This window comes from Microtus oregoni, unplaced genomic scaffold, assembly GCF_018167655.1.
Source record: "Microtus oregoni isolate MIOR12 unplaced genomic scaffold, Mior012 000046F_ref0000063, whole genome shotgun sequence".
NCBI lineage: Eukaryota > Metazoa > Chordata > Mammalia > Rodentia > Cricetidae > Microtus > Microtus oregoni.
The window spans coordinates 6,314,714-6,338,567 of NW_024543220.1; the positions used below are offsets into that span (position 1 = coordinate 6,314,714).

The following is a 23,854-nucleotide window of genomic DNA, read 5'->3' on the forward strand; positions in this document are numbered from 1 at the left end:
CAGTAAATAAGACAAAATGGCAGCCAAATGAATGGGCAAAGATCTTCACCAACCCCACATCTTATCTCTAAAATATATAAAAAACTCAAGAAACTAGATATCAAAATATAAAATAACCCAGTTAAAAATGGGGTACAGGTCTTAACAGAGAAGTCTTAACAACAACAACAACAACAACAAAACTAAAATGGCTGAAAGACATTTAAGGAAAGGCTCAACATCCTCATCCTTCAGAGAAATAAAAGTCAAAATAACTCTGTGGTAACATCTTATACCTGTCAGAATGGCTAAGATCAAAAACACTGATGACAACTTAAGCTGGAAAAGATGTGGAGTAAGGGGAATACTTTTAACTACTCATGCAAATACAAACTTGTACAACTACTTTGGAAATTCATATGGTGGTTTCTCAGAAAATTGAAAATCAATGTACCTCAAGACCCAGCAATACCACTCTCGGGCATATACCCAAAGAATGCACATTAATACTACAAGGTCATTTGTTCAACAGTGTTCATAGTACATTATTCATAAAGCCAAAACCTGCAAACATCCTAGACCCAAAGAATGGATAAATAAAATGTGGTATATTTACAGAGTGGAGTATTACTCAGTGATAAAAACACAATGACTTCCTGAAATTCACATGCAAATGAATGGAGCTAGAAAAAAAAATCTTCAGTGAGGTAACCAAGACCCAGAAAGTATAGATATTAGACAAAATAGATATTAGACATAAAAAAAGAATCATCATGTTACAATCCACAATCCCTAAGAAACTAGGTAACAAGGAGGACTCTAACAGAGACATGCATGGATATCCCTGAAAAAGTGGAAATAGATAAAATCTTCTGAGAAAACTGCAAGGAAGATGGAAAGGAGGGAAGAAGGCAAGGAGAGAGGAGAGCATGAGGGAATGTGATGGTTGAGTTGGTGGAGGGAAAAAGAGGGATAACAAGGAAAGAAGTATCTTGATAGAGAGAGCCAGTATGAGGTTATGGAGAAATCTTATGCTAGAGAAGCTTCTGTGAATCTACACGGATGACACCAGCTGAAGCTTTCAGTAAAAGTGGAGAGAGTGCCTTGACTGACCTTCCTATAATGAGATTGATGACACCCTAATTTTCATCATAGAACCTTCATCCAGTAACTGATGAAAGCATATGTAGGGATCTTTTGTTGGAGACCACTTGTTTGTTTCCAGATGCTCAGCCCTGAAATAATCACACAGAAACTGTATTAATTAAATCACTGCTTGGCCCATTAGGTCTAGCTTCTTATTGGCTATCTCTTACATCTTAATTTAACCTATACCTATTAATTTGTGCATTGCCACATGGTTGTGGCTTACAGGCAAGGTTCTGGCTCATCTGTCCCCAGCAGTGACTACATGGCATTTCCTGACTCAGCATTCTTTCTCCGACCATTCAGTTTAGTTTTCCCTGCCCAGCTCTGTTCTGCCCTGCTAAGGGTCAAATCAGTTTCTTTATTCACTAGCAAATAAAAGCAACACATATACAGAAGGACTTCCCACTTTAGGTATCCACAGCTAAGCACCGAGTCAAGCTCCCAGAGTCCAGTTGAAGACATGGAGGGGGATTATATGAGCAAATTGTTCAAGATCATGAAGGGGAAACCTACAGAGACGGCAGAACTGAGCTAGTGGGAGCTCAGTGACTCTGGACTCATAGCTGGGGGACCTGCATAGAACCTAACAAGGCCCTCTGAATATGGATGATAGTTCTATGGCTTGGGCAATGTGTAGGACTACTGGTAGTGGAACCATATTTTATACCCAATGCATGAACTAAATTTTTGGAGCCCATTCCCTATGGAGTGATACCTTGCTCAGCCTTGATGCTAGTGGATAGGGGCTTGGTCCTGCCCCAACTTGATATGCCAGACTGTGTTGACTCCTCATGGGAGGCTTTATCTTTTCTGAGGAGTGATGGGGGTTTGGGTAGAAAGAAGGTGGGAAGGGAGTGGAAGGAGGTAGGGAGAGGGAACTGTGGCTGGTATGTAAAATTAAAAAAAGAACTTTTAAATAAACTGATTTTTTAATAAGAAAAAGGATATTTTCTCATTCATGCAGATGCCTTCTTCACCCTATTTTATGGTGGAAAGAGTGGTTTATAACCTGAGCAGTAATATTCTTCCTCCTCACTGCTGTTCAGCTCTGTATTTCTTACTTTTTCTGAGTTTATCCAATCTGTAGCTCTTACTAGGACAATGCATCCCTTTAAATCGATATGGAAAAATGGCTTAAATTAATGCTGAATCAGGCCCATTAACACCACACTGATTATGCAGTAAACAGACAGTATTGTTTACAGTAGACCTTTCCGAAACCTAACCATGACATTAAAACTCAGAATCTATTCTGGGAGTAGGCAAATCTTCATAAAAAATTTTATTTATCATGAAAGGCAAATGCTTATTCATTGCATAACACTGAAAGACATGGTTACTCCTCCTCAGACCTTCCTAAACATCATTAGGTATTAAGACGAACTATAATTCTTAATTGTGTCTGTAAAGTCAGTGAAAAGATTGCTTCTGTAGGGAGGAAAGAATCCAAGTACTTTATGTGGGCTGGATGTTAGGAAAGCAAATCAGTGTAGAGTTACTGGATGGGAGCTGTGGGGCAAAGCTTGAGTTTTATTTTTGAAATTCACTAAATCGTTACAGAAAAAAAATCTTCTCTATAGACCTTCCTAGTTCTTAGTGCTCATAATGCCTTAAGTACCCTCGAATAATTATCATTTGACTGCTTATTTATTCTGGTTTTGCTATTGGGTTTGTTTGTGTTTGTATTTGCTGGAGTGTTGTTTTCTAAGCAGCATGTGTTTGGTGAATGTGTGCATGAGTATGTACGTGCCTATATATGAGAAAATATAAAATAATTACACATTTTAAACATCTGCGTTAGGTACATCTGCAATTCTAGCCCTCTGGTCCAGCCAGTCAGGATGTTTAGACCTGTCATTTGGTGTTTGGACTACTCGGAAGACTGCCTTTTGGACGCCTGACGGTGGTTCCCGGGGGTTCGAAGCTCCAGGAGCCTGTACCATCTCTATCCGAAGGGGAGGAGAGGAGGTGAAGAGAAAGCATGCCAGCAAGGAGCTTCTCCTTCCCATGAATGGGTCAAAGAAACAGTAAGTAGGTCTAGAGCAGGGTTCTTAGATTACACAGCAAAGCCCTAACTTCAGAACCGTGGACAGCAGCACCTCCCGCCTAGAGAGAGGCGCGTGCATACCTCCTGCCTTGGCCGGGACTCCAGCCTGGGCCGGTGGATTCCTTCTCATTTTTGCTTCCAAACCAGACGAGGGCAGGGCAGAAGGGTTGTTACGGCAAGAGGAGTACGTTAGAAAAAGAGAAGGAAAAGGAGGAGGAAGAGGAGGAGGAGGAGGAGGAGGAGGAGGAGGAGGAGGAGGAGGGGCCGGGAAGGGAACAAGAAGGGAAGAGGGGGAAGGTTTCCCTTTGCCAGGCTCGCCCAGGTCTGCAGGCGCTGCTAGAAGCAGCGGCATCTCCAGCTCCTGGCTACTGTTGCCGCTGCTGCTGTGCTCTACAGCTAGAGAGCTTCTCAGTGCCGCGCCGCGCTGAGGCCAAGCGAGCACCTGGGGCTGTGCTCCGCTCCGCACATCCTTGATCTCAGCCTGGGAACTGACAGCCTACTGGAAACCCCTCTGAGTCGCGCTGCACAGTGGCCACCCGAGCCCTCGCCCGCAGTGGCAACAGCGGCATCGCTGGACACATAGCTCTCCGGTTCTCTCCTGTAGGCTCAGTGCTCTCCAGATTTCCCCCACGCGTCCTTTGGTGATTTTTTTTTTCCAGAGAAGAGGGCGGGGTAGGTGTCAGTCTCCTCCTCTCTCTAACCCCTCCTATTTCTTCTCGGTTTGAATTTCTTCCCCTGGCATTTCACTGGCTCTCAGAGCAAGAGACCAGACCCACAGAGAGGGGAAAGCAAGGCTGCGCCTCTCCTGCTGCTGCCAGCCCAGAACTGGAACTGGAGGGGGTGAGGGGAGAGGAAACGAAGCAGGAGGAGCTTGGCTTCCTCTTGCATCTGAGGACAGACCAGTTCCTTTCAAGAACCCCACGGAGAAGCGGACTGCATCTCCGCAGCGAGCTTTTGGAGTACTGCTGGCCCAGAGGCGAAGGATGGTGGTGTCCCTGAGAGCAGGCTGCAGGGCAGCGCTCTTGCTCTGGATTCTCAGCAGCCTCATCTGCAGAGCCTGGATGGCTCCCTCCACGTTTCGTAAGTAGTTCTCTCCTCTCCGTGGCTCCGTCCTGGAGCCACTTCAGTGCCGCATTGGTGTAAGGGCGCCCAGGCATCAACTCCGAGGAGCATTCGCAGTTTTTGCCCCTGGTGTATGTTTATGTGCATGTATGTGTATCGGATGCCTAGCACTTGCAGGCACTGCCGCAGAGAAGCAGAAAAACTCTAAACCCGGGGAGCTCCTTTTTTAGTGTAGATGATTTTCATAGTGCTGGATGCTTCTGGAAAGTTGTTCCTAGTCTTAAAGATTGCTCCGCAACTGCTTGTGATGAGTGTAGTCGTTTCTTGCGACCGATTTGCACAGACTGGAGAAGATTACATTTTACTTGGGTAGAGAGGAAAACAAGCAGAAGTTTCTGATTTTTATTGATGGTTTTAACTTGAGCTTTGGTCTGAGGAGGAAAGAGGAACAGACCTCAAGCAGTTTGGGTACCTTTGGACTCACTAATGTTTTTCTGCCCTCTTAAAAAAGTTAATGCTCATTTAGCAGTTGATTATACATATGAAAACGGAGGTCTAATATTGGAACTGAAAATGTGCAAATTACTTAGTAGTTTGGGGTAATGGGCATGACTCATGCAGGCCGTGACTTGGGACGGACAGTGCAAAGGAAATGTTATGTTATTAATGGTTAATGAAGAGATGGTTTAAAAGTTATGTAGCTGTCCAAAATGTGTGTTTTTAAGGACAGAGTGAAAGGACAGATATGGTTTGTGTTTTGATGAGGTCTAGAGGAAATGGAAGATTCCAACTCATTTTCTTCATTCCTTTAGAAATGCATACTGTGTATGAAGAGAGGAAGGACATGGTTGGCTTTGGCTGAGAAACAGTTAAAGGCTGGACTGATTTTCTGTGGTACTTTGTAGAGTTTTCCTAAGCACAGCCTTGTTTCTGAGGATGGGTGAATCTGTTGGTGAAGGGGTATGGATTTGTGGAGTTCAGAGGAAAATATTCTCCACTTAGATAAGTTGAGTTGATTCCAGAGGCCTCACATGTTTTGTGGCCCTCTCTCTGTTTATAGTTCTGTGAATGTATTCATGCTCACCTCCATCTACGTTTCCATATTAATATTATCATTCCACTGTACAAAGTGTTAATAATATTTTATTATATTTTGTTAATGAAAAAATCTTGAAATAGGCTTTATATGTTGTGATCAGCAATTGCCTACAATGCTACCATTAGCAGTCGGTTGACATAGTCCCAAAGGACCATCTATGAGCTTCTTTGCAGTGATTAAAGAGAGAGAAAAGTGAGGAAAAAAAGACAGCCAAGTTGTAGTAAACTTGAACAAAGGAAATTTTTGGGTAGTCTCAGAATACAAACAAACCTAAAAAAAAGTACTGCTTTTATCCATGTTTATTGTATAGAGTTAAATGGAAATAGTAAAACAAGACCTCTTGATGCTGACATCTACAGAAATGTGTAACACTACCTATGGGATATTATTCTGATGGAATTTCAATTTCCATTTCAAAATATTGTTTGTATAATGGTATAGGATTTGCTTCCATGCTTCTTATATACTCGCTAAAAGTTAAAGAATGTTGTATTCTGTGGTTTGATTTCCTACTTCCCAATAGCTTCCAGAATTCTGTCTTTCATTTTTCCACATGCCTTAGTAGAAATGGGTCAATCTAAAGCAATCACCATGTGTTCAGAATGATATGTTCACCTTCATTACTCTGCTATAGTTTGAAGACTCAAAAGTCCTTATTTCATATGTGTTTTTACTACTTAGAATTCAGTGAAAAATAACATAAAATCATAACTTTAGACATTTTTCTGAGCTTTAAAATTTATTTAGTTCTTATTCTATACAACATAAATAGTTACAATATATTTTAAATGTTTAAAATGTTTTTTAAAGAGTTAAAAATGGATTAGCTGCAATAGGGTTTTATTAAGTTTGAGTTTAAACTCTGAAACACAAGCCCAAAATTGTCATGAATCCTCGAAATAAATTTAATGAATAATACCTGAATTTAGTGATGAGAATGAACTCTCAAATTTATTTTATTTTTACATTTTATGTTGTACTTATTTTGAAGTTATGTTTTCAATACCTAGAAAGACTCAAGGCAGAAAAACAGTAACTCCATGAATCTAAGTTAATGAACAGCTCAACCAGGAGGGGTCATCATGACACAAAAAGTAGCAGAAAACTCATGTCGTTCATGCTTTGAAAATATGATGACTATGCTCCAACATCCTTTTCCCAAGTAACTTTGGAGTGCAAAAGGAATTTTCACATAGATGATTGATATTTTAAATTTCATAATATACATTTTCAATAGACCATTGCCTAAGGTTTATTTCTTTAAGCTGCTCTGGACATGCGCAAAAAGGTTTCTCATCCTGTGTTTTATACATACATTTCAATTTAAATTAAAAGAACCTTATTGCTTAGATCAAACAAGAATCTGATCTCTTTCCGTATGGTAATTAGAATGATGCGGTACTGAGCAGAAGTGTATACCTTCCTTTCTTGTGAAAGTCCATCTGAAAGGCTCAGGAGCACTCCACCACTAGGGGATAAATTGATTAGACCATGCTTTTAAGACTTAAGGAGCTGTCCTAAATGACAAGGGAATTAAGCTAGATCTTAGTAAGTTTGGTGTTTAAATATTATTGAATTTTCACTTAAATAAGTGTTTGCTCATGAAGAGCAATTAATGTGATTTTTATGAAACTATTCTCATATGATTTAGTTGAGTCTCATATTTGTGAAATGCATTTTGCACATGACCAATTAATGTCTTACATGTTTACTTTTGCATATATGCCATATACAAATATATACACATATATGTGATTTAATTATGTAGTAAAAACAGAGACATATAACGTATGATATATATATATATATATATAAATAGCTGCAATATGAGCATGTTTATATATTATGTAGCATTATTTAACAATTTTACTTTATTGTCAAGTTCATAGTTAGGATTTTTCCTGTATAAGATACTATGATAAAAATATAAAACAATAGTTTATTGATCTATTTTCTCTTTCATAAATTTATATTTTACTCATAGTGATATTTTTAAATATACCATATAAAACAATAATAAATAAAAAGTTGTAGCTCTACATCTCATTTAATCAGAATAGTGAGTTTGTAAAACTGAGAACATACTTTTGATCGACAAGATTCAATGGGGAAAAGAGTTATACATTTTTTAGGATCTGCAAATTAGTAAGAACAAAACCTTTGACTGGTTGGAGATGAATACATTTCTTAGTTTTACAAACATTGACACTGTTACTCAGATAATGGTAAATTTTATGTTTAATCATTTATCATAAAGTAAGATGAAATGACATAAAACATACTCCCATATAATTACTATATCTTTCAATTACCCTTCATGCATTTATACATATGCAATTCTTATTTGGGAGAATTTCAAAGCTGTTTTGTGTATACTGCGTTTTAAAACAGGTTTATACATTTTCATTACTTTTAGTAGCATCAACCTTCAAGTTCTATAATTTCTTTAAGCTCCTATCTCATTTGTCTGAATTAATAAATCCTATTAGCGAAGAGAACTTAATAAATCTTTAAAAATGAAGGAATCAGCCTTTCTGCCTGACAAATTGGATATTGATTGGAAAATAAAAAGGCCTGTGATGTGTCTGACCCTGATTCAATTTTCTTTTTTAAAAATGGTATATATACCTGTTATAAAAGTAGAGAATATACATGTATTCTCTGCTTTAAATTTGTTAAATAAAACCTAGTTTGTAATCTTATGAGAAATCTTAGCTATAGAGTAGAAAAATTGATGATTTGATAAACTGCCTCCTGTGCAAACATTAGGACCAGAGTTGAAATCCTCAGAATACATGAAAATACCGACTTCATGGTACACACTGTAAGCCAACTGCTAGTTGGATGGAGACAGGTATGTTGTAGATATTAGTTGAAGGTGTTAGAGTTGCTTGTGCTGTGGAACAGTTTTTTAACGATGCAAAGATGTGTTGCATTCTTTTGTGTTGTATTTGTTTAATTCTATGAAGCTGTGTTACAATGTCTAGAACACCTGATTGACTAAAATACAGTCAGGCAGGAGAAAAGACAGGCAGGGTTGGCAGACAGAGAGAATAAATAGGAGGAGAAATATGTGAAGAGATCGAGAAGCAAGAAGAGGAGAAGAGAACGTCAGTGGTCAGTCATGCAGCTACACAGCAAGCCTTGGCTTAAGAAGTAAAGGATGTGATGTAGAATACAGAAAGACAAAAGCCTAGAGGCAAAAGGTAGATTGGATAACTTAAGTTAATAAAGGCTGAATAGAAATAAGGCAGTCTAAGGCTGGACATTTGTAAGTAAGAATAAGCCTCCACATAATATATTTGGGATTTAAATCATTGGCTGCGTCAAAAGCCAAAGAGTAAAAAACAACCAACAACCTGGTGGATCCCAAGAGACTACTGGACAACCAGTCTAGCTAACAACTGAACTCCAGGTTAGACAAGATAAACAGTATCAACATTAACAGCTAATAGTAGAGGAAGGTATTGACTTAAAAATTTTGGCTTTCATATGCACATGCACACCTGTATAAATGTAAATGTGCGCACACACAACATACAGACACAGATAATCTAGAAAATGGAAAGTATAAATTTCAGCAACACCAAAGGACATGTCAAAGTAGATAGAGAAAAGCCCACAATGCCTGAACTCTGAACAAAGTGTTATAGACAAATGAAGAAAGCTGGGAGCAGGAGAGGGGAGAGGTAGTCTCTCCCAGAAAAGGGCATATTAATTGATTGTATAGTGTCAAATGGTGATCTCTGGAAATATATATATATATATATATATATATATATATATATATATATGGGTGTGGGTGTGTACAATTATAATGAGTCCCTGAGTTATATTTAGGAATACATATGTATACACATGAACATAGATTAATGAAATAACAACTAATAAAAAAGGAGGCCATGAATTTAAAAAAGTGCAGATAGGGTATGGGGAGACTTGAAGGGGGTGAAGTTTAGGAAGAAACAATCTAATTTCATAATTATATAGATAAAGGGATAGTGGATACATGGTGTCAGCATAGTGATAAATATGGATAAAATGAAGAAATTCAACATGTGTCAATATGTTTTCACATATTAACTTTGATTTAAAAATATTTTATTTTCTTTCTTAACCTTTATCAAAGTAAATAATAGTGTATACAGTAATGTGAACCACAAAACACAGTTGTGTGCAAAATAAATTCTCTATTTCTATCAACATCCTTACTTTAAATTGGATATTACAGGCATTTCCAGAGAGATGAATCTTTTACAAAATGCAGCTATCAGAAACTTTGGATATGCCTATAATCATTTATTACTCAGTTTTTGGAAGCTACATCTTCATTGTTTGCTATTTTACATAAATGGATAGTAATGAGATGATTTTCATATAACTTTTAATTTTTAAGTTGGAAAATAAGACGACTTCTAACACAGTGAATATTTGAAATTAAGAATTTTACCTTTTCCTGAATGCTACACTATCTAAATATTGGGATGTAGAAATTTCCCATTTCTTGGTCATAATATTTAATTTTATGATGAATAAACTGTACTTAAAACACTTAGCATTTATGGCAATTAGTCCCTTGTTTCTTTCCAGGTTAGGTGAAGAATACCTCTGCAGGTTACGGAGAAGCATAGGAGATATGCCAAATTCTGCATTTACATGTTTACTGTCTGCAGAAAACCCACGTTCGGTAGGCAGGTGCATATGAAGAGAGTGGTAGTGTCAGGAAAATTGTGTCGATTCCTTTTTCCAATATCTGGAGAATCTGTTGAATGGTAGAAAGAAGATTAATGAGCCCAATTGTGTCATGTTTCCATATTATCGATGATTGCACAGAAGTTAATATTTCAGCTCCATCTCAGTCCCTTTCTGATCAAGAATTAAAGCAAGGAAGAGAATTTTGATTATTGTGCCAGCTAAAACCACAAAATACTTTACTTTCCTATAATAACATCATATAAAATTGAAGAAAACGAGTATGAGAGAATTTTTGCAGGCTTTAGAATCAGGGACTGAGTATGCTTGTTTTTCTCATGTGTTATGTTGCAGAAAATTTATAGTTTTTATGTAATTTCCTCAGTGTTCCTTTCATCCCTTCTTTCTGCATGGCCCTATTAATGATGTTTACTTCAGTGAGAAGCGCTTTCCTATCCAGAGTGAATAATATTATCATTTACCACTTAGCCTGGTGGTAGAGTGGTCCCTGCAGATTCACTTCCATCCTATTTCTGCAGCAGATACACTCACACTCCACAACTTACTGACCTGTTACGTTACGTCCACTTTTATGCCCTTCGTACCTTCTATACAGTTATGAAGATACTGATCCTTTCCGTCATCAAGCATCACAGTCATCCGTTGACTTCAAAGTTGATTATTGCCTTAGCTGAGACCTCCGTACAAAGATCTCTTCAGACTCCTGCTTAGTTCATTTGGGTGGCAGACAAATCATGCTAACAGCTTGAAGTATCTGACTTGCTTTTCACACTCCAGATTTTTAAACCTCCCCTGATAGTAGGAAATCTGGAAATAAAGATGTAGGCATTGGCTCCAAGTTTGCTTGCTGAAGATAACATATTTTTGGTACACTGTAAAAGTGTCGAAGAAATATAGAGGTGCTCCTGAGAGATACAGTCTGCATTATTCTTCTAATTTGGGATTATTTGAAATGCCCTCATAAATATAAATGTTAATTATCTTTTTAAAAATGTGTTAATGTCTAGAAGCGTGAAAAAATTGACTCTGGAAATATTTAACTAAGGAAAATATCCTCAAACATAGAAAAGATTTTGTTTGTTTATGGTTTTGCCTTTTCTAGTATACCCATTGCTTTTGTTATTTGCACTGGGATGGTGGGCTGAGATGTGAATCTCAAAAAAATGACAGTCGAGAGAGGTGTGACCTACATACACACTGTCAGATTTGCTAAGCCTGTGCTGTGTGGCTCATCTAAGTTGGAACTGTGTTATATAAACTTTAATGAAATTCAACAAGGATTTACTCACCTCTCTGTCATAACGTCATGTTGGAATAATATGTGAAAGGAAAAGTTTTCTCCTTGACACAATTTCCCACTAAATCCTGCGACCATATCAGTGTTGTCTTTCTGTAATGCTATTATTTGAATGCTATGCACAGATGAAAGTAAATGTACAAAGTTTAAATAAAATAGCTTTCGAGGTGGAGAAGCATTGAGTTAACACACAAAACAGCACACTAGTATTTTCATCATCTAAACATTAAAGATGTCTATTGTAACTCATATGGATCCAGATACTTGAACTAACATGAAATGTAGGCTGATTAAATAGAAACGCTCTGCTAAATAATTTTCCATGAAAGCCACGTGCAATGGAAATTGAATTGTTAAATGTGCTAATATTATGTAACATCTACTGTTAGATACTTTTTGTCTATTTTTCAGATATTGAATAGTATTCAGGAATGGAAGAACAGTATAAGCAATGATATGTTTCCAGATGTTAGCATATATTTGCATCAGCATTTGAGTAAAACATGCCGATCACACAGAAGACATAAATGATCATAAATGTAATGTGGAAATTTACAATTTTATACAATATATGAGAAATATTTTTAGGTTAAAGTAAATATGTCTAGAAAAATAAAATTAAATTTCTCAAAAATATTACTTTTCAGATAATTAACTGAGCGTATTAAGTTAATAATATTTTGAATATCATACTTTCAGATGAATAAATGAAAGCTTAAGTATTTTAAAGTCAACCAAAAAAACATTTTAATGTAGGGATTATTTCTCCTACCTATGCTCTCCTGGCCACGAAGTGCTTGAAAGTGAATGTGTCCAAGGAGTCCTTCACACCATGAGGTATGAAATCGCTACTAGCCCATAAGAAAACTATGTTCAACTCCGAGTAAAATCAACTGTCAGGTTTTCAAATAACTTTTACTAGACATAAAAATAATGGTTATCACTTAAATATTTGACTAATGTATATTTTATAATATGTAAATGACATGAAATTATACCTAATATGTGGGAATGGCTCATGATAGAAACAATGAAATCTTCAGAACTTCCCTAGCTTTTACAAATTAGTCAATAAATGAGTAATTTAAACTGACACCAACCTCTCATTTTGCTTTTGGGGCCTTATCTTAATATGGGAATAGAAAGAAACATTTAATCGGATGTCGTCATGCACACCTTTAATTTCAGCACTTAGAAGGTGGAGGCAAGTAGATTTTTTTTTTTTGTTTTTGTTTTTTGCTTTTTGGTTCCCTGACCGGGAAGCAAGTAGATTTCTTGAGTTCAAGGACAGGCTGATCTACACAGTGTGTTCCAGGGCAGCCAAAGCTACATTATGAGACAATGTCTCGAAATATATAATTAAATCATTTCTCCCATCCCTTTCCTCTCTGCAGGCATACCCCTGTACTCATTGTTCTTGCCTTTCTTTTTTCAAATTGCTGTTACACACATACACACACACACAGACACACACACACACATTTGATTGTTATAATACTATGTTAAAGATATGAATGATTGTGTTTATACTGGGTGTTTTCTTTGGTGAAAATAGCAAACAATATCTGGGTAAGATATTCTATAGGCTTTTTGTGTTTTAGGTTTTATTTGGATGACTTGGTACCAAAGATTGGGTTGCTCGCTACATGTTTACTTTACAGCAATACTTCAGTGTGAAGTTGAAAAAACCGATTTGGATAATGGATTTAACACCATGCCTAAGTCAGCAGCATGAATTCTTCCTATGCCTTTGATTTGATGCATAGTGTGGGGATCTGGGAGTGAACCTTGCTCTAATTCTCTAAGTAATTATGAATCTCAGCTTGTATCCATGTGGCCTTTGAAATGTTCACTGGCTGCTTCTGTAGACATAACAGGGAATGTCCTACTGCCTCTGTGTTTCCAGGTTTTGTTTATTCATGCTCATTTTGTTTTATGCTTAGTTGATTTCAAATTGTTTTGTCAGACAGAAAAATATATATGTCACACAAATAGTAAAGCTCTTTCAATTATAAGAGTATTAAGTCATTTTTGTTTTACTTCACAGGACTTTTGTAATGTAATTTAGTTTTATGAGAAAATTATCATTAAAGTTATTTAAACATTAATTTATACTTATGTAGAATATTAAAATGTTTTGTAAGAATATTTAAAATCTGATTTAAAATCATATGTTCTGAAAGTTGATTTTACAAAATACACCCCAAACTGTAACTATCATTACAATTTGCTAAATCTACAAGCTGTCTGTAGAGTGTTCCTTTCATATTTCTTAGTCTGTAAAGTATTTTTGAGATCTCTAGAGACATTTGCTTCACGAACAAGGAAAACATACATGTTCCTTTTTTGAGCACGTGTACTTTTTGTCTCTTGTCTCTGGTCTCTGATCCTGTCACTAGTGTTATAGTGAGGGTTTTAACATTTGCCATGTCTTAATTCTGTAGCCTTCCAAGATCTGCTAGGTTTCTCATCTTGCCCCTACAGTTATCAGCGATAGTGAAATAAGTAAACAGGTTTTCAAACATATTTTTACTTTTGTTATGCTCTTCTTTTAATATCCCTGCCTTACTTTTAATAAAATGTGTTCATATGACATATGGTAATAAATCATTTACTAGTATAATGTGTCCATTTTGGTACTTACATGCTCTATAATGCTTCTATCCATTTAGACAGACCTGATTCATCAAACAGTTTCTGAGGATGAAAAATTAACTGAATATTTATTGAAACACCTGACACCAGAACCTCTTACCTAATACATAATATTATGTGGAGTTGTCCACTGTTCCATCAAACACTAATATCTCTAAATCCTTACTTCTTCCCTCCACATGGTTCCTCTAACCTTAAGGACTCACTATTTTACTCTCAAAATCTTTGTGAGTAGTTCTTTTGATTTCTAATGTAATATTTGGTTTTAATGCCTATATTATGTTACAACATAAACTGATCCAGATCTCTCAATATTGTTCCTAATGCCACGATTCCATTCATTTTATGACTACATGATATTTTCACAGAAATATGCAAACCTTACCTTTATGCAAGTACAGACAACTGAAACTAAAATTGTTCTTATTTTGTAGATATTATAAATAGTATTACAAAAAACATGAAAATAAATGTGTCTCCTTAGCACATGGACTTATGTTTGTTTGGGAAGAGAACAATTGCTGCATCCTAAGTGCTTTAGTCTTAATCTTTTGAGAAACCTCCACACTATTTTCCATAATGAATTTACTAATGTATAGTCTAATCAGCATTGTACAAAGAAAAACCACTCTTCAGTGGAAATCCTCTCCTAGTTATCTATTTCTCTACTCTACCCTTCCCTCTTAATGTCACATCATTTCTGCTCAACTTTTATATCCCATAATCTGTCTGCAGTAATGTCCCGGCACTATCAGCGATACCACATTCTGAGGCCAAAAACATGGTCTTATAACTCTTCTACAGATATGTTGTCTTGTAGAAATACATTCTCTTGCTTTCCTTTTGCTGCTTTAAGGTAAAGTTATTCCTCTCAAAAACCCCAAGATTTTGGACTAGACTGGAATATCAACTCCCTGTGCCAATTTGGTCTGAATGCAAGTGAGAGACTCCGAGAAGTAATAATTATTTAAAAAAATCTAGGTTGTTAATGAATATAGTGGTAATAATACTATTTATATGATGCAACAATGAGTAGTTACCTCCAAACATACTACAATAAGATGAATATTATATATATATATATATATATATATATATATATATATATATATATTGGCTGCATGAAACTATATCTATGGTATGAAAAACTGATAGCTCTCCAATTGTCTTACTGGATAAATATGCTCAGGCACCTCTATTCACTTAAGTTAAGTGAAATATATTTACTGAATTCAGGGAGTTTGGTCAAACTCTGATCCTTCCACAAAGCATCTTTTCAAAGAAGTATTTTGATTTGCCAGATGGTTAAATATAAGTCATGAAGTTACTATGCCTATAAAGTTCATTCAACAAATTTTATAAATGATGGGCAGACTTCAGACATAACTGACATTTACATGGACTTCATACAAAAAGTCTAGCAAAGGAGTCAATACTATCAAATTACTATAAAATGATACTGAATATCACTTATATTTTAAATTATGATATATAATTTAATAATTACAGAATAGTGATTAAGACCTGTATGCATGGTATGTGTATGTGTTTACCTTAGTTTTACATTTGAATTTTTTTGTTCTATTTCAAGACAGGGTCTCACTACGTAGCTTTGGCTGACCTGGAGCCATTCACAGACCAGGCTGACCTTAAACTCATAGAGATTTTCCTGATTACTATTTTTGAATGCTGGAATTTAGTTGGTGCATCATAATTCCTGGCTTCAGTTTGGAATTTTGTACATAATACCCACCCATCAACCTTTCAATCATTGGAACCATGTCCATCTGGTGTAATTTGCTTCATATCTTATATTATTTATAATTGTTCTTTCAACTCTGCCCCTGGCATATACACATGATTTAATCTTCTGTAAATTCATAATTTGTATGAATCATGCCTCCATCTACTCTTGATTTGTGACACAACAAAGTGATTACATCAAATGAAGTCACATTTGGTGGTCAATTCTTTTGTTACTGGATACTGTACTGGTTCCATTGGACTCACTGTATAAAATCAGTCTTTTTACCTCTCTGCTACAATGCACAATGGAGAAGAATGCTAAAAACTTTAAAGCTTATTAGGTCGTTTTAATTCACTTCTTACCTACATGAATTTCTCTCTTATCATGAGAAAAATTATAATCCTGTAACTTTTAGCCAGTACTTACTCATAGGTTCTAAGGTTTTAAAAAAATTACTATTTACTCAATAGTCAACTTGATAAAAATATCGATACGATACTTACCTACAGGTAGTAGTTGTTAAAAATATGCTTAATTCTTAGTAACAATTACTTTATACAAACCACTAAATAAGATTGCAAGAATTAATATATCACTTAAGATAAGAGACTAGAATTTCCACTTCTATGAATTCTCTAAATGAGCCCCAACACTTTCCCGATATAGGTGTTGGAGAAGGCCTCTTGTTGGTTTCTGGCTGCCCGGCTAGCTTAGACCCGAAATAGTCAAACAGAAACTGTATTAATTAAATCACTGGTTGGCCCATTAGCTCTAGCTGCTTATTGGCTAACTCTTATATTAATTTAAGCCATTTCTATTGATCTATATATTACCATGTGACTGTGGCTTACTGGGTAAAGCTCTCATCATCTGTCTTCTGCAGCTCCATGGCTTCTCTCTGACTCTTCTCTTCTTTTTACCAGATTCAGCCTAGCCTTTCCTGCCTACCTAAGTTCTGCCTTGCTATAGGTCCAAAGCAGTTTTTTATTCATTAATTCTAATACAGTACACAAAGGGTACTCTCATATATATGATTTGTTGAACTCACACATTGGTAAATTTTACTTTAAAGTCGTGATCTCCATGTTCAATTTGTGTCCCTAATTGCATATGGTAGGATTGTAGCAAGAAATATACACTTCTTCATTTTTTTCATACCCGAGAACATAATCAGGAGAAATATAATTGCAATAAGCTGACAGTTAAAACAAAATAAATCAATAAGTAGCATTCATATTATAAAAATCCTACGTTAAAGCAAACATATCCAGAACAATTGAAAAGCCAAAAGGGAACAAAAGTATTTAATAGGATTGTACTCCATGGAATAATGCCAGAACTGGAACCTTGAGGAATATTTTAACATCGGTTTGCTCAATGTGAAATACAACACCTTCTGGAATTTCAATTTATTATCTGTTCTTTATAACTGGAATTTGAGTGGCCTTCATATAATAATAACACATTTAATGTTATATAATTATTGTATGCAATAGTCTGAATCAGTTTTACAAAAATTACATGATCACCTCAAATATACGTCCTTGGCATTTAAAAGTGTGTTATTATAGAAGCAAAATAGAGAACAAAGTTCGCAAAATTAGAGTTTTATATCTGCCTTCATACAGAAATTCCTGAATTTTGCAAACAAAAAAGACATTATTTTATCTATTAAATTGGCATCAGTAGTGCTTTCTTAAAAGCCTTAAGGTTTGCTCTTTGTTCATTTGTACGTATATAATTATAGTATTTAGGGAATGACTCACACTGTGTTTGTTTCTACATATTGAATCTTCTAACTACAAAAGAGATGACTGCTAGAGCTACAGAATCTTAGTATTTTCTGAAAGCCAGCTTCCTGGACTGGTCTTGAGACAACCCTTTCCTAAAAGCTATTACAAAGGGTCTGCAGAGAGACCTCTAAGTACTTGACTTGCAAGCATGAAGACTTAAGCTTTATCTGCAGAATTCAAGCACACACATACCCAAAATCCAGGTCACGTAATATTGGATAATGGGTGAGTATGCCCTTTCCTAGGGAAGACTTCTCCTGTTCTTGGCCTTCCTTGACTCTTTCCCTTGTGTAGGTGTGTGAGGCCTTCTGAACTTCCCGCCAACCTGTTCATCTTAGCATGTCTATTGTCATTGTCTGTGCTCATCTCAAACTGAAGCAGTCCAGTTAGTGAGGCTTTACATATGTAATGCCTCTAAAAACGAATATACAAGCAATATGACACAGATTACACAGATTGAGCAAGGTGTGTGTGTGTGTGTGTGTGTGTGTGTGTGTGTGTGTGTATTTAACAAGAAATAAAAACAAATGGGGCCTAGAATTTGCAAAGAGGCTTAGATGGGTGTGTTTGAATGGAGGGAATAGAAGAAAGGGGGAAATGATATAATTATATTACAATTACAACAATTAATTAAAGTTTAAAAATATCCAAGCATAAAAGCATGCATTTACATTCTAAGTACTAGTTTGACAGACACCTGAGGCTTTCTGGCCAGCCACATTAACTAGCCTACTTGATTAAATTCAGTCCACTGAAACATTCTGTCTTAAACAAACAAGATGGATGACTCCCAATCCATGACACTAGAAACAGTCCTCCAGTCTTGACATGCACACACACCCACACTTTCACATGTTCCTACCAACATGAATATTCACATGCATATGCAAACACATAGTCATTAAATATCTGTTCACAAACACTTGGTAGGGACATATTTGAGCAATTTGGTGATTTAGACAAGGACATACAAGTATTTTTCAGTATTTGTTTATTAATTAAGTCATTTTTTTCTAAACAGAGTCTTTCTGTGTAGCCCCAGCTGACTATGCTCATTTCTTAGATTTGGCTGGTTTTGAACTTGAAGTTGTTGTATTCTTACATCTCCGAACAGTGGCTATTCCTGGCATACATCACCATATCTAGAACCGTTTTATATGCTTCCATGTCATGCTTCCAATTTTCAATATTAAATAGAAAATGAAATATCATTTAGCACTTTGCTTCTATAGACAAAGATCCTTCTTATAACATCTCATTTCAAAATTACCTGAACTGTCCATTTTATAATATTCATTTTTAATAACTTATTCTTAAGCTCCATTTTACTGAGGAGGCATGATAAAAGAGATGAAAGTTAATAAGCCATCTCAGCCAGGCCAGAGTTAAGTTCATCAGTGTGAGATTAAGGAAATCCTTTCGTGACATTTCAGCTTGAACCTAAAGGACAAAGAGAAATCAGTCAGGCAGAGAGTTGGAGAAGAGTCTTTCAAGTGGACAGGACAACTAGCCATTCTAACCTTGTCCAAGAATGGACTGCCGTCTCATGAAGAGGTTAACAATGATTTATAAATGGGAGATATCTTAGAGGAGATAGATTAAAGTGCTTGCCTTGTAAGTATGAAGGCCTGAGATTGAAGCCCAGAACTCAAGTAAACAGAAATCCAAGAATAGTGACAAATACTCAAGCTCTAAATCATGAGGAAACAGAGATAGACTGATACGTGGGCTTTAAGGCCATCCACTTAATCTGATCAACAGCACTTGAATAAGTGTTTAGTGAAGTTAGTAGGAGAAGGGTATATTCTGAAGACTTTGTGCTACTGTTTGTAGTAGAAAGTGTTTGTTCTCCTTGGTCCTACAGCAAGTAAGTCCCAAAGAAGCACACAGAAGAATACATTAATTATAAAATGTTTGGCCTATTAGCTCAGGCATATTGTTAACTTGCTCTTACAACTTAAATTAACCCATAATTCTTATCTATGTTTAATCATATGGCTTATTACCTTTTATTAGTAGAGTATTCTCATCTTGTTACCTCTGCATCTGGATGACAGCTGCATCTGAGCCTTTTTTCATCCCAGAATTCTCCGATTCTGATCGCCCCACCTATACTACTGCCTGGCTACTGGCCAATCATTGTTTTCTTAAAACAATACAAGTGAAAAATCCTTACAGGGTACAAGAACACTATCTCACAGCGACTGTTTAATAGTTCCTCAGTAAACAGAGAACAGATGAACTAAACAGTGAACTAAAAATAATACATAAGTGTTCTCTTTAGCAAAACAGAAATGTTCACTTTTTACAAAAAAATATAAGCATTAAGTAACCCTTACATTCTATGAGAGAACTTAATTATATGACAACCTTTGCCATTTTCTTCATAGCATGTAAATGGCTGCACATAAAACACGCAGCTTAAATTTGGGTTGATGGAAAAAGATTTTTATTATTGTCCCATTAAATTTACCTTCATACTTTATGTATTTTGAAATTTTTATTTGTGTACACTTTGTTTTCATTTTGAGTTTGTTTTTCAGGTGACTGATTATTTTATACTTGAAATCTATTTGATCCAATTTTAAATGCAAAATTCTATTAGATTTGGAAGAAATCCTAGCATATAAAATTCAGATTAATGTATGAGAAACTTTCATGAATATATACACATAAATTTGTCCACAAGATATGAGATATGTTAGATATCTACTTATGATATGCACAATTGTTTATTATCTAGGTCAGGATAAGCTGAATCATCAAAGTTGGCCATCCTAAAAATGTGAGAATTAAATATTTATTTGAATTTTCAGTACTAATTTAGATTCTCCTTCACTATTGTTATCTAATACTCTGAGAACAATCATGCAAATTATAATTATAGTTGATGTCCTGTTGAAGTCTACTGGCATTGATTTTGTCAGAGTTATGGTTTATGAGAGGGGTCCACATATTCTTTAGGTGAGCATCTTATAGTGAGAACACACTTTATAGCAAAGAAAACTAGAGTTTGGTGTTGGCTGTCAACCAAGATTGCAGAATTACTGTATTTCTGATTCCAGGGTTTCTAATAAGTAAAATGACAATTAATGTTCCCCAAATGATAGCCTGACTCTAAGAATTAAAAATGACATCTACAGGTTATCATTAAAGATGGCTTTGTTGTTTTTAAGTGCATTAAGTATTTAGTATACACTTTTATGGGTATATTGTAAGTATGGAGTCTATAAATCTTGCTAAAGCATTTGCAATTGCCTTTGACATTTATTAACAATATAATTAGTTGAGAAGCTAAGACATATGGCTAGAATAATTTCAAAAAAATGGGATTAGCCCTTTATTTTATGATCACATAACAGCACATGAAAAGAACCCAAAGATGAATGAGAAATGTGGTTCTATGATGATAATAAGGATGATAAATTGCTCACACACATTTGCACACACATGAACACATACATACATGCACTCAGGTATCTGTACTAAACTCATAAATTTATATTGCCTGCAACAATATATGAATTTACTAAACATTATCAAGACAGTAGTTAGTAACTAATTCAAGTCACTTAATAAAAATATATTCAATTGTCATAAATCATGAGAAAATTGATAAAGTGTAACTGTCTAATAATGAATGCTTATTTTACAGGGAAATGGTTTCCATTTACTTACTGGTGGGTGGTTTTGAGCTGTTTGCAAATTAGAGACCTCTGTGGGTCTAAAGAACATACCCAAAAGTATAAAAAATTTCACAATAAATGTGTTTGCCATACATGCAGATGGTATAAGGAATGTTTTCTGAAGTGTGATGAAATTTATAAAAAGAAACATGACTTTAACAAAATTCTGAATTTATTATGCAAATATGTCAAATGATGGGAAGTCAAACTTTGAATATTATTTTAATTCCCTTAAAATCAATGCTCAAGATTTTGTAATTAAACTTTAATTATTCATGAATATTTTCATTTTGGTGGAAACATTTGGGTTACTATTGTTGACAATACTCCTGGGGTGATGAGAGCAAATGTCTACTCATCCTGGGTGAAGAATTCCAACAGATCAAATTAGTGATATATCTGAAGGTCAACTTGATGAACCAATGGTTTTATGGAAGCTACTCATTAGTGTATAGACCAATGGGTTTATGGCGGCTACTCATTAGTGTATAGACTGATGGGTTTATGGAGGCTACTCATTAGTGTATAGACCAATGGGTTTATGGAGGCTACTCATTAGTGTATAGACCAATGGGTTTATGGAGGATACTCATTAGCATATGTATCAATTAAAGGCAGCTACATCTTTAAATGACCATTTTATTATGGGTACCTAGTCATGAAAGCTGGAGCCACAGGTCTCTGAATGAATTGTCACAGCTGGACAAAGTCAGATTTTCATTTCTCCACTGTTCTTAATGTTTGTACTGGAGGAGAGAGGGCCCTTGCGAGCCTGGGAAATTGTATAACTTACTGAAATGGGAGATGTTTACTTTCTAAGTCTTTTCTTTTCCTTTCTTTCTTTCTTTCTTTCTTTCTTCTCTCCTCTTTTCTTCTTCTTTTTTTTTGTTTGAGACAGAGTTTTCCTGTAACAGTCTTAGATGGCTGTCATGGAACTCACTCTGTAGACCAGAATGGCCTCAAACTTATAGAGATCCATCTGCTTCTATCTCCAGAGTGCTAGAAATAAGGGCATGCACCACCACTGCCTAGCTACTTTCTAAGTTTTAATTAGCCTCCCCTCTTGATGGATTATTTTAACAGATAGAAAATTGCAATACAACAGTGCCTATTAAATTGAATCAAAATGAAAAACACTTTGGTTATAAAAACCTGAAATGAATATATTTTCATTTGTTTCTTTTGTATCTATAAATCTATGTATGTATGTATGTATGTATGTATCTATCTATCTATCTATCTATCTATCTATCTATCTGTTTTACATCCCAACCACAGTTTCCCCTCCCACCTCTCCTACTAGATCCTCCCCATACTTCTACTCTCCCCCATAAACATCCCCACCCACTCCTCCTCTTTAGTTTCTCTTTAGAAAATGGAAGACCTCCCATGGGTATCAATCTGTCAGACATATCAATGGCAGTGAGACTTGCCACCTCTTTTGTTAAGGCTATACTAGGAAACCCTGTAGGTAGAAAGGGGCCAAAGGGAAATCTCTGAATCAAAAACTATAATTTTTAAGAAGAAAATATTTATAAAGTTTTATAATAGGTTACTTAATATATAATTAAAATCATATGCATTTACAGTAAAGTCCAGGAAAAAAATAATTATATTTTGCTGCATTGGTGATAAAGATGTGAATTATAAATAAAATGATCATAAAATTGATGATTAAAATTGGTCTCTGGAAAATTTAATTCTGAGGTATATTCTTAAGACGGTCGAAATTGTCATTCTAATTTCCAAGAAAAAGTTCTCAAGTTCATTTTACAGTACCTACTATGTGCTTCTCCTTGAACCAGCACCAGATCATTAAGGTAACTTGATTTATAAGTTCATAAACCAGATACTTATTTTAACAATTTAATAAATAAATATTTATAAATTATAATATTTTCAATGATATTAAAATTCATTTCCCTGTCCTTAGTTTTTTGACTATTCTTTTCAGTCAATACCATAAAGATTAAAATATATTCATAGAAAAAGAAGAGTGGCAAGAAGCAAGTCCCAGACTGTGGTGGCTAGCTCTGGATAACTTAACTAACATGCCATCTTTCCTAATTATTTCATATGCTTGTCTCATTTTCTGCTGTTCATCACTTTCCTTTACTAACCTGCTCCTGTAAGGGGAGCATACGAGCAAGGAGCAGATGTGACTATACTACAAATAGTGATAGCACAGGTTCAATGTCTTCAAAATTTCCAAACTCATAACGAGAGAAAAATAACACCATCATGACTGGTTCATATGAAGTAAAACACAGTTTTTCCAAAACAGACACTAATAAACAGGAAAAAAATTTGAGCATTGTTGTTGCTGTTAATTCTAACTTTCTTATTTAATCCATTGAAGTAAAATTCATTTAATCCAATTAAAAAATGGTTATTACAGAACACCCTTCAATGAAATCATTTATCATATACAGAATATCATACCAACTTTATGTTTAAGACTCATAGTAAACAACTCATGCTAATATCTTACAGTTAAATTAAGAACTTTCCGCAAACGAGAAAAAACTCTTGATAATCATCATGCACTAATTTTTTGGGATATAAATATAAGTAATATTTATATTACTTATAAAAGTGAGTACTCTATATTACAGTTTGAAAGAGAG

The 23,854-nt window shown here is 35.3% G+C and overlaps 1 protein-coding gene across 2 annotated transcripts in view; it reads left to right on the forward strand.

Moving 5' to 3' along the window:
* Nucleotides 1-3,865: 3,865 nt before the first annotated feature.
* The window catches only part of Cntnap2 (contactin associated protein 2), a 2,078,180-nt gene continuing 2,058,191 nt past the window's right edge, over nucleotides 3,866-23,854 (forward strand). For both annotated transcript variants that reach the window (XR_005972587.1, XM_041635058.1), the window contains exon 1: nucleotides 3,866-4,255. Coding sequence is in view for 1 of the 2 variants with exons in the window: in XM_041635058.1 (XP_041490992.1) it covers nucleotides 4,159-4,255 (97 nt within the window). In the remaining variant the exon portion in view is untranslated. The remainder of the gene's footprint in view (nucleotides 4,256-23,854) is intronic.